Consider the following 11,434-nt stretch of genomic DNA (forward strand, 5'->3'; position numbering starts at 1 on the left):
CTGAATTAAATGTAGCATCGTAGAGGATAATAACTCTAAAAGTTGAATTTGAATCATGTTTTAGAAATACAAATTTATGTATGATATGCATAATTCATGACCTTGATAATGGTGGTAACAAGCACATGTAAAGGCCACCGTAGCAAGCAATAAAATCGCTTCGTGCAAAAAACAAGAAGTCGAATTGGGTAGAATCCAAAAGCTATTCAAACTCCTTCCAATATGATTACCAAAATTTCCAGAGAAGTTGGTTGTTCACCAAATCAACAAATGCCCGCTTCTCTAGATGTCCAAAAGTGCTTTCCAAACACTCACCGAAGAACTAATTTTGCAATCATAGTTCTTAAAGAAGTGATTCAAAGGGAAGCGCTATAGAGGAGGCACTTTCGTTAGACACACTATCATCGTCGGGTCTGAACTTAAAATGATAGACCTGATCTGGTCCAGATTGGGTCTAGGCGTAATAAAAATTTTGTCGGATCAATAGCCATTTGGTACCAATCTGATCCAAACCCGATTCATTGACATCTCTTTTAATAACATCTTTGGTATCTAGGCTTCGCAAGATTTGAAGAAATGAGAACAACCTAAAGTACATATATTATGTTAAAAAGATTTTTTCTCAAATGCATTAAGTAGTATTTTTAGAGCAATAAAGCAGGCATTTCAAGGGAAAGATCAACCATTTTTTTTTTTTAGTGTCGATACAATAAATTCTTTTACAGATAAGACATGGCAATAACATAACAACCTGACGCACTTCTAACCCAACAACACTAGGCCTAAGGTTTCACATAATTTGAACATATTTTACACTCTCAACTCAAATTTGTGTTAAGAGCGGCACGGCGGCACTTTATAGACCCTCGTCCTTAAACTTGGCCATCTTAGCGAGCACATCAACTGCTTCAACCAAATGATCAAGTCGAGCTACAAACTCAATGAGTAACGATGTGAAAGTGGCAAGTGACAAGGCCGCAGTGCTCTCGAATGCCCGCATCTTAGGAAGGAAGTCCGTTTCAAAGCCTCCCTCTTCAAAGTCATCAAACACCCTCGGTGGCCATGAGTGGAGCCTCCTTTGTTGCTTTTTCATTGTTTCGTGGTAAGACTCGGCTTGAGCTGGAGCTGGAGCCAAAGCCCCAGAGAATGTATTTTGGGCAACGGGGTTCGATAGTGGCTCGAGTCCACCTCCGCTACTTCCCAACTCGGCCAAGTGGTTATAAAGGTCAGAGGGGTTGGATGAAAGCGTATGAGAGAGTTTGGAGGGTGGCTTGGAAGAGTTGTCGAAGGATTCATGGCTTGACGTAAGTAGGTAAGAGTGCATGTCTACGGCACGTTGGAGGCGCTCGGTTGAGCTATGGACCTTCTTTAGTAGGGAAGTTTGGATGCTACATTTCATGTTGCCTATGTCATGGCCCAAACTTCTAACTAGTTCTGCTGCTTGATTGCTTGCTTCGAGGATCTCCGACTGGAACGTGATCCGGAGGTTATAAGGTGCCTAAAAAATGATGAAACAACATCAATCGATATCAAACCATCATCGTCTTCATGATTAATGTTAGAAGAAATAGGCTTATAACCCCACTTTTGATCTCCTTTGCACACCATATGGTAGGCCCATATATTGGTAGAGGCACACACCAAATCAGCATGATTGGTGATTTTAAGTTGTTAGAAAATATAGCATTTTTTTTTTCTTATAATGGGCTTTATAAAGGACCCAGGATGAGAAAACTCAAATCCAACGGTTATAAATCATCAATTAGGTTGATTTTTGACATGAAGAACTTCCAACAGTTGGGTTTGTGCCATGTGGCAAACTAAAGAGACTGAGGTGGTGATGTATTTGGCAGACAAAATAAGTTGGATGCTGGATGGGGCTTGTGCTTAACATTCAACATTAGTAGAGTAGACTTTTAATGGACCGGGCTTGGTCTCAGTATCATTGCCCAACTTTTGTCAATCTCAGCCCAACCCAAAAATCGGTCCATTAACACCTCTATTGTAGGTCAATGAACCTAGGTAATGGTATAGCCATATAGGGCTGTGAATGGACTGGATCACCCAAAACTTATTCGATAACTTTGGGCCTGGAACGAACATTTAGGTTTTTAAGTATCCTATCCAATAAATATATGAAGACTATAATTTGAATGGTGTCCACGTGGCACTCTTTAGATTCCACAAGACATGAATTTTGTTTATCCCAAACTTTTGTTGCAAAAAATGGGTCTAAATACAATCAAGTTTAATGAGGCTAAAAAGAGTACCATTTGGTGTGCAAATGAGACCTGGAGTTGGATAGTTACACTAGTCACTAAAGTACAGGATCAGTAGAGAAGAAAACCTACCTGTATCTCAGAATGTAGTACCCCATGGAGGGCCATCACCTCATATGCACAGTACCTGAGAACAGCCCCAACTTTGACGTATTCCAACCACGGATAGAAGAAGTGCCGGAACCTTCCATGTGGGGGTTCCCATTTCGCGGAATTTGCCTAAAATCAACAAATAAATGATTTCTCTCTAAACTTTACAATCAAAATTAATCGATTCAAATAATTACGAGAGCTTATATTGTCACACCAACTACTCTTTATAACATACATCAGACAATAAAATTAAGACTAATGATAAATTGACACGGTTGACATGACATGTGCATAGAATCATAGATCTTTTTCCTTGTATGTCCTGAAGAAAAAGATCCATAGTCCTCTGTACTGCAACATCAACACTCCGTCCTGAAGAGTAACTAGGACCAATTTAGTCACGTTTTCATATTTCTATTGAATACTTTCCATTTTTTATTATTCTCAAAGGAGAAGTCTTCTTTTTACCAAATATGTGCGGATCCAATCACAATTTGAATCTTATAACTTATAATAAGAACAAGAGATCTTCCTCAATCAACTGTGTCAATTTTAGCGCATCAATTTATTATGACTTTAAAGTTAAATGTAGTGTCCAAGTGTTTGTAGAGACTAGTCGTGGTGTGTGAGTGTAGGGACTAGTTCTATCCCGAAAGGGGTGTGAGGGTAATTTGCATTATCCAAAATAAAATAAAATAATGACTACACTTCCTTTCTATTTCTTATACAAAGAAATTATTTTATTTAAAAAATAGGGATTGATTGTGATAGTAACTTATAATAATTTCATTAATCGGTGTGTTGTAAAGGATTTTGTGCAACAATATAAAATATTATCGTGAAACATACCATTAATTCAAGGGTTGGAATCATTGTTTTAAAACTAGGTATCTCATCTCGTTTCACCCCCACGAATACCATTTTAACTCATAGAATTATCTTGGATTGGAATAGTAAGATCATTCAAATCTATTTAAATTTAATTAATAGTTAATACTATATATTTATATTTAAATAATTATTATTTTTTCTTATTATAAGATATTTTCCTAAACTCAATTGATATTGATTGGATGAATCAATGTGATGGACCATTCAAATTGACCATTTTGACTTGTTACCTCTAAGATCGGGATGACTCGACCAATTACCTTGGCCTCAAACAAGTTTTAAAATCGTAACCATAATTGACCCATGAAAATTGACTCAAAATATGCAAAATTCCAATTGTTAAAACATAAAATCCAATAGTCGAGATAAAACATAATCCCAATCATTGGATTTAATACCATAGTTATAAAATTTATTGAGTGGTCGACGATATTAGTAAGTTATATTGACTATTCTTTTTGTGAAAATAGAACATGTATATTAATATAATTTAAAATACTTAAAATTATTTCTACACATTATAATTAAATTTTAGTTTGTTGGTAGATGTTGGGTATCCCATTCTTGTCTTCCAAAGAGGGGGACATTCTGCTCCAAGTGGTTGAGTTGACTCGTTAATCAATGAGTTGACTCAACCAGTACATATCCAAGTCTAGTCAGAGTTTTTGAGTTATAAAACACAGTTAATTAGTACCAAAGCTTCGAGTTTGGCGGACGAGTTCAACGTGGATCGGCATTTTCGATATGCTGGCTCATCAGGAAACTCGTCCATGACTGTCTTGGAGAACTCCTCCGAGTGATCACTCCCATCATCATCCTCTAAATATTTTCTAACACATTCTGTGAGAGAGAGAGTTCACAAACATAAATGGGGTGTTAATAGTAATAATGAGGATTTTTAAGAACAAAAGAAATGAAGGGATAATGGTAAAAAATGGTTGACCTTGAAGAGAGTCAGCAACTGAGTCAAAGTTGTTGACGAGCTCCTTGTGAAGTTTTTCCCCAGCCCATATAGGGCAAATAAGGACATTAACTAGAACTGCTACGAACCCTCCGATCGCGATTGAGTACAATCGTTCCATCGCTGTCCCTACTGGGGAACCCATACGATAACCGGATACTATGATCAAGCAGAAGGTGAAGAGTATGACTCGAAAGCCATATTCGTAGGGTACAAGAGATGGCCATAGCTTCATGAATGAAGTTATAGCTCCTGCATGCATGCAAACATGACTATTAGGTCAAGGTGATATATATATATATATATTTTTTTTTTTTAAATCTTCTAAAGACACTAATTATGTAAAAACACCAAATAAAGATATAGACACGCCAAAAAAAGAAGTGAGCAAGTACAATGGAAACCAACAGTAGTCAACGTTCAATTACTTTCTCTCATTCATAAGCAGACAATGTTATAAAAGCTGAAAGAACTTTTCTCACCTGAGTAGAAACCCAATCCTAACTCCTAACTCCTAAGACGATTAGATCAAGAAGGGGGTGTGGTCATTAAAAAAGTAGTATGGTTATTTGCACCCCAATCACTGCTCACACTGGCAAAATCAATAAAGAAAGGTCAATTGATCAGATATTATCAAATAGTGAGATATGCTATCCTAGTTGACAACTCATGATGGGCATCTTGGGGAGGTTGGTAGGAATTGGTGTTGCTACCTATTCCACCCTTTTCCCATCGGGCAAGGTGACAGCTTTCGGGTGCCTTCCTATGCTTTTGCAATTTTGGACGAAAAATTAGAGCTAACGAAGAACCCAACAAGAAATTATAATCGAATGAGCCAATTGGAATGAAAGAGGATCGATGTGAACAACATGGTGGAATCTGGGCATGAATGATTGTATGGTGTGTTATAAAAAAAGTTGGTGTGGCAGTATAAGGTCTCTCTCACTCTCTCTTCATGATTTAATTTTCTTAAGCTGATGAGAGAGAGAGAGAGAGGAGAGAGAATTTGAAGTAGTGACATACGTACCCATGAAGAAGATGCTGACGCCTATGATGATAGGTTCAGCAATGCGACCAGCGCATAGAGCCACTTGAATAACACCAATGGCAAAGATGCCAGCTAGTAGGCTTCCAAGAGCTCGATTGAATCCTCGGTTAAATGTCGCTCCTTGGAATGTAGAATCATATATGAGACTTGCATTCATGTTGAAAATGAATTCCTATATTCTAGTACATATGCCTTCTAAGTCACTATCTACATATGTCAGAGTGCACATATATGCATGCATGTAATAGATGTATGTACGTGCATGCATGTAGTTGTGTATTTGTATCAGTTTATGTTGTATGTTTGCATTTCCTATAGAGGAATTATGCCAACATGGTCCATGTCTTCATGGGATTTTAACATAACCTCCACATCTATCTTTCTTCCATAATAATTACAATTGTAATGAAGTATGATCTATTTGGTATAGAGTGCAAAAGTAATTTTTTTGTGACTGATTAATGGGTTTTTTCATAAATAATTTTTTGAGATTTTATGATTTATAAAATAAAATAAAAAATACCATTTCTACATGCAATAACCAAATCTTATTGCTTGAAATTGCCAACTACTTGCTAATAAATTGGTTAAAATGTGTGAGTGTTGATACCACAATTTGGGTTCAAAACCAACAAAAAAAACTTATTATTGATCACTGATCTTGTTTGCCTGGCCAATTTAAAAAAAAATGCTTTTTTGCACAAAACATGAATGCTTTATAACAATCTTTATGGAACAAATATGGTTGTGAATTAAGGTCCCCATAATTGAAGTGTTGGATGTTGGCATATCCCTTAGTGATGATTGAACTAGGGTCCAATTGCGGTGTAACCAATTGGAAATTTATTAGTCCAATCATCGGTTAGGTTGTTAAAACAAAGTCAAACTCCCGTGTGCTAATAGTACAATATTGTTACGTATGTGTGTATATGTATGCATGTACATACCTACAGTATATTCGAACATGATGGCCACAGTGAGGATGGACCAGATAATGTTGGTGCCAAAAACTTCAAAAGGTGCTCGCAATAGTATAAGCAACGACACGAGAAGAACAGAAAATCCAACCTTTAATGAGAATATCACTCTATCTTTATCTTCTTCACAAAATTCCCAAACATTACGTATCCATCTTTTGCATGAGAAGGCACCATCACCGGATTTTTTCTTCCCGGAATCTGACTTCTTACCTTTTGAAGCTCGCGGTATGTTAATCTCGATACTACCCTTCTTCCCATTCATTCTCAATGAACTAGTACTATCTCACAAGATTTCTTCCCTAGTTCTTATTTTTTTCGCCAAATAAGGAGTTCTAAAACCGAAACAAGAGACGAAGAAGAGCTGAAGTAGTACTTAGTTTTTGGTATGGAACAAGTGTACAAGGAGAATGTGATTTAAAGAGAACAGTTATGCATGCAAGTAGGGGGAGAAAGCGCGTATAGACAGGATATTATCATATATAGTGTAAAGAATAATACAGAATAAAAGAGATTGCAAATTTGGATAGAAGAGATGCTTAATTTCAATAATGTTACATTGGATGGAGAATTAGAATCTAATGACGCAACGGGTGCTCATTTTATGCCGCCACATTTCGTTCTTTTAAATACATCTACATCAAATTAATAATAATGTTTTTGGTTCCATCGATGTGGATACTGTTCACCAGAAACTATTCCATGGGTCCAGTTCTTGGGGTTACATTTTATTCAATTTTGAAACTTTTGCTTTATTGTTGGGATTAATATTCAAAGCTAGGCAACTCATTTTAGGGTTTGTATGAGGGAGATTTTCAGTTCTCTAAAAGGATAAAAAAAATTTATCACAGAATCCAGTCCACCAATCACATGAGCCCCCCATGTGTATCGAATGGTATCCCCAGATTACAAAATGACCCTCGTTAGGCTTGACGTGGCACGCGCTGGCACTAGAGAGTCTGTAAGCACTGCGATGTGAGTAAAAAATCACTACAAAGAGGAAGTGAATTTGGGAGATTGTAACCTTGTTTTCACAAAAAAATAGCGGAACGGTCTCATCATCGTCCATGGACATAGACAATATTCTTAAACCATATATAAGCCTTTAGATTAAGATGATTTTCTACATCGCTAAGTCTAGGGATCCATGTATTATATGGTATTTATGTGATGAAACCTTTTTTTTTGTGAACGTCCAATGAAAGACCCATTTTTTTTTTTTTTTGTAACAAAATTATGAAAAATCCAGAGGTGTATTTGGGGTCTAGGGTTTATTTTCAATTGAAAATCAATTTTTTTGCATTAGTTTGAAAAACAGGGTATAAAGATAATTCAGTTTATTATCTGCAAGACAGATACCCATTTTGGTAAAAATAAATAAATAAATATCAAAATAGGTATATAATCCTTCTGATAAATGTTTCAAAAATGTAGCTGAACCAGTAATTTTGGTAAATTAATACTAAGACTGTTTTGGTAAAGCATTCATGTAAGATTTTTGTTCTCACATATACACATATGATATAACTATGAGCATGCATGCATAAATCATATGTATGTATGTATGTGTTATACGTGATAAATCATAACCACCACAGTATTGCTAGGTCAACTATGATCGACCAACCACCTCATATGATTGCAATACAACACATCAACTGGAACATATACTTTTATTCTTAGATTAAAACACATGAAAGTCCATAAATATATATATATATATAACCAACAAAAACTAAAACAATGAGAGGGGACCCTCAAATGTCATCCCCAAAGGAAAAAATTTTTTATTAAAAGAGAATATTTGAAAATCTTTAGTACACGGCAACCAGAGTCACACTAGTAGTGGTTGTGTTTGAAAATCATCTTTGATTGAAAGAAGAATATTAATTATGTCTAAACCCAATCTTGGAAATTATAAGGTTCAAAGAAGATGAAATTTCCAAGGAAGCATAAACTTGAATTATTGGCATCTGGTTCTAGAGACTCACCACAAAGCACTCCCCTCTTCTTGATGAGGGAATATATATATTGTCTTGACTAAGACCTCATTGTACTCCATTTTGTCTTTAGAGAGATTCACAACTTGTACAAACTCACCTCCCCCTAAGAATCTCTCCTCCACCTTTTATTTTATATATTTGTTGTTTTAGCTAAATAAGGAAAGGACTGAATAAAAATAAAAGAGTGGTTTACAAAGATTTAGGGGTATATATATATGGGTATCGTTGGGCAGCAACGTTAGGGTGCCAACATGTTTGTCTTATATGGGTTGGAAATTTTGGGATGGGCTGATTTTTTTTGTGAAGATGATCTCTATGGTGAGGAGATCATCTCACAAAATGCAGTCCAATATGAAACTTCTAACCCCATCAAAAGGGATTTAGAATTTTGGACCATTGATTTTTTGTTGTTCATTTGCAAACCACTTTAATTTGATGGGGTTAGAATTTTTAGATTGGGTTGATTTTTTGTTAGATTGATCTCCTCATCATAGAAATCATCCTCACAAAAAAAAAAAATCATCCCAATTAAAAACTTTTAACTCATATAAGACAAATTTTGACTCCCAACATTAGTTATCAAACACTACCCTAGGTTTATACATATGCCTTACCGTATTGATTCTGGAATTCAAATTAAGAAGACTTGAAAGTATACTGAACAATTCCTAAAGATTAATTTCCTAAAAATTGAAAATTTCCCAAAGATTATAAAATAATTTTGAAATGCAAAAATAAGAATGATTGAACTGTCTCACTGTTTCAATTGAATACATCTTTTTGACTTACTCCAAAAGCATAGATAATAATGGAAGGTGTCAATTGAATAACTTTGTTAATTAAGTTAATGGATGATGATACCCCAGACCTATGTTCAATTCATGTAATCTCCGTTGTATCAATCTCATTAAAAATTAGCTTACTAATCAAAAAATAATCTTTAATATATATATATATATATATGATAGGGGTTGTGGACTCATAAGCCTAAGACAAGGCAAGTGGTCTCTTAGAGCACCATATTGTGCCCAAATCCCTCGAGTACATGCAATACCCCACAAACAACATATACCATGGAAGTGAAGATAAATCCCTATGAGTGACCAATAAGGAGGTCCAAACTCAACACCTCACCCTTTTTAGAAGAACACCATGGCCACTGCGCCTAATACTCGTTGGTTAAAATAATCTTCAATGTTATAATGGGAGAAGGCAAATTACGAAGTGTTCGTTACCAAAATTTAAAATTTCATAATTGTCCCCATAAAACTTTTAAACTTAAAAAATATCAAGATTTTATTCGTCAAAATGAATAAAATTACTTATGTATGACTTTATAGTCACGTTAGTTAACTGTTTAAAATTACAAAAGTATCATTTTAAACTTTACTATTATAATAACATTTGTACAATATATTAAATAATAAACTATACCATCTAATGACTTTAAAATTTCTAAAATAATTATTTAAATTACTTTTAAAAAATTTAATCTTATACGTTAATCTTAATATTTTCGATACATGTGTGTTTGCACATGCCACATTCTTCTACTACTACTACCACTAATAATAATAACCATTTTGTTTCTTTAAGCATATATCATTTTTATTTTTTTATTTTTTTATTTTTAAAAAAATTAGATCTCATTGACAACAGGAAAAAAATTCACTTAAAAGTATAAGAATTTCTCAGTATTTCAATTGGTTTTCTAATTACACTAATCCTTGCTTGGCTAGCAATAAAAAATAAATCTTAATTAAGAGAAAAAAAAAAAAAAACATAAAGCATTTAAATTTTGAATAGAATATATTCCAAAAAAATTAATTAATTAAAATAAGTAATTTCAAGATCTAAAAGTCAATGTCAAGGGAAGCAAATCAATTTTTTTTTTTTAATTCCGACAGGAAAAAAAAACAAATTCTAAAAATTTGGAACAGAACATATTCCAGACTAAATAACGATATATTCCATTCCTATCACGAGAAGACTGAGATTTATCAGATGACATATTCTCTCTTATATCTCGTGCAATGCATGTTAGACCAAAAAATATCGATTCCTTTCTCGTCACGAACCATATTTTAAAAAGCTGTGGTTGTTGTATAAGGAACCAGCAACCTCGTAGATCACACGTGTGAACAACAGTGAGATAAAGAGTCTGTCAAGAATAAAAGGCAACACACGTGTTAGACTCTGTAACCTTTCACTTCGTTGTGTTACTGGTACGCATCATCACTATGTACACGTAACTTGTTTTTTGATTGCTTTATTGACCGAAGTTGTTGGTATTAAATTCTACTGAGACGCGAAAATGACTAAAAAAACCACTCAAGCCCAACTGTACGCGATAAGGGTATTTTGGCCATTGTGCAATAAACATTTTTTTTTAAATAATAACTATAATAATGCAAAGCAAAGAGTTGTAGCAAATATAACCACTACATTTACAAAAAGAGTCGTGACGAATGGATACAATTGATGCGGCAAAGGCACAGAATCATAGATCTTTTTCTTCAGATACACAAGAAAAAGATATACAATTGTGTGCCCTTGCCACATTAACCGCATATCAAAACCGCGTGCATTCATGAGTTATGATGAGTGCACATGGTTGGATATCCAACTGATGTGGCAAGACACATCTTTTTCCTGTGTATCCCGATGAAAATGATCTATTGTTCTGTATCCCTTACTACCTTAGTCACGTATCCAACCGCGTACCAAGACCACGTTCATTCATCGTGACTCTTTTTATATTTACAAAAATACTATTGTACAAATTTCGACAACCTCCACAACCTTAACTTTTTGAAAATTACTTCTGAAAAATAACTTACATATTGTACTTTAAACAATGTCCAACATGACCACGACAGGATGGTCCAAACAAAAAAACCTATTTGATTGTTATTCCCCATGGAGCATATAAGAAGTTTAATCAAATTCAGACCATCGTGTGGTTGAAATCACATCAACTCGTAAGTTTCACAACACATTTCCAACATGATAATGCATGGAGAAAATGATGAAACAGTTCTCACACAATCTTTGAATACTTAGAAAACCATGACTGGGTCGTGCATCAAAGACTAATTCAACCATGGACCTTGGAATCAATACAACAGAGCGAATTCATTAAAAGAAATGTGCCCATTGTGAAAAGATTGACAATAGACAGA

At 34.7% G+C, this 11,434-nt stretch overlaps 1 protein-coding gene across 1 annotated transcript; it reads right to left on the minus strand.

Annotated features, from left to right (window-relative positions):
• Positions 1-664: 664 nt before the first annotated feature.
• LOC147407984 (aluminum-activated malate transporter 9-like) lies at positions 665-6,675 on the minus strand. The gene is made up of 6 exons (XM_086436798.1): positions 6,220-6,675; positions 5,252-5,392; positions 4,207-4,476; positions 3,958-4,103; positions 2,352-2,498; positions 665-1,498 (listed from the first exon to the last, which is right to left on the minus strand). The coding sequence occupies exons 1-6, from the start codon at positions 6,512-6,514 to the stop codon at positions 857-859; spliced, it is 1,641 nt and encodes a 546-aa protein (XP_086292924.1). The 5' UTR covers positions 6,515-6,675; the 3' UTR covers positions 665-856.
• Positions 6,676-11,434: the final 4,759 nt, after the last annotated feature.

Source organism: Akebia trifoliata, chromosome 3, assembly GCF_017979445.1.
Source record: "Akebia trifoliata isolate Shusen 1 chromosome 3, ASM1797944v1, whole genome shotgun sequence".
Classification (NCBI taxonomy): Eukaryota; Viridiplantae; Streptophyta; class Magnoliopsida; order Ranunculales; family Lardizabalaceae; genus Akebia; species Akebia trifoliata.

Coding starts and splice junctions, on each gene's coding strand:
- LOC147407984 (XM_086436798.1), bottom strand. CDS start 6,514: ATGAATGGGAAGAAGGGTAGTATCGAGATTAACATACCGCGAGCTTCA. Junction 2,499..3,957: donor CCGCCAAACTCGAAGCTTTG/GTACTAATTAAC, acceptor TGTTGATTTTAG/GCAAATTCCGCGAAATGGGA. Junction 1,499..2,351: donor TACTACATTCTGAGATACAG/GTAGGTTTTCTT, acceptor ATCATTTTTTAG/GCACCTTATAACCTCCGGAT.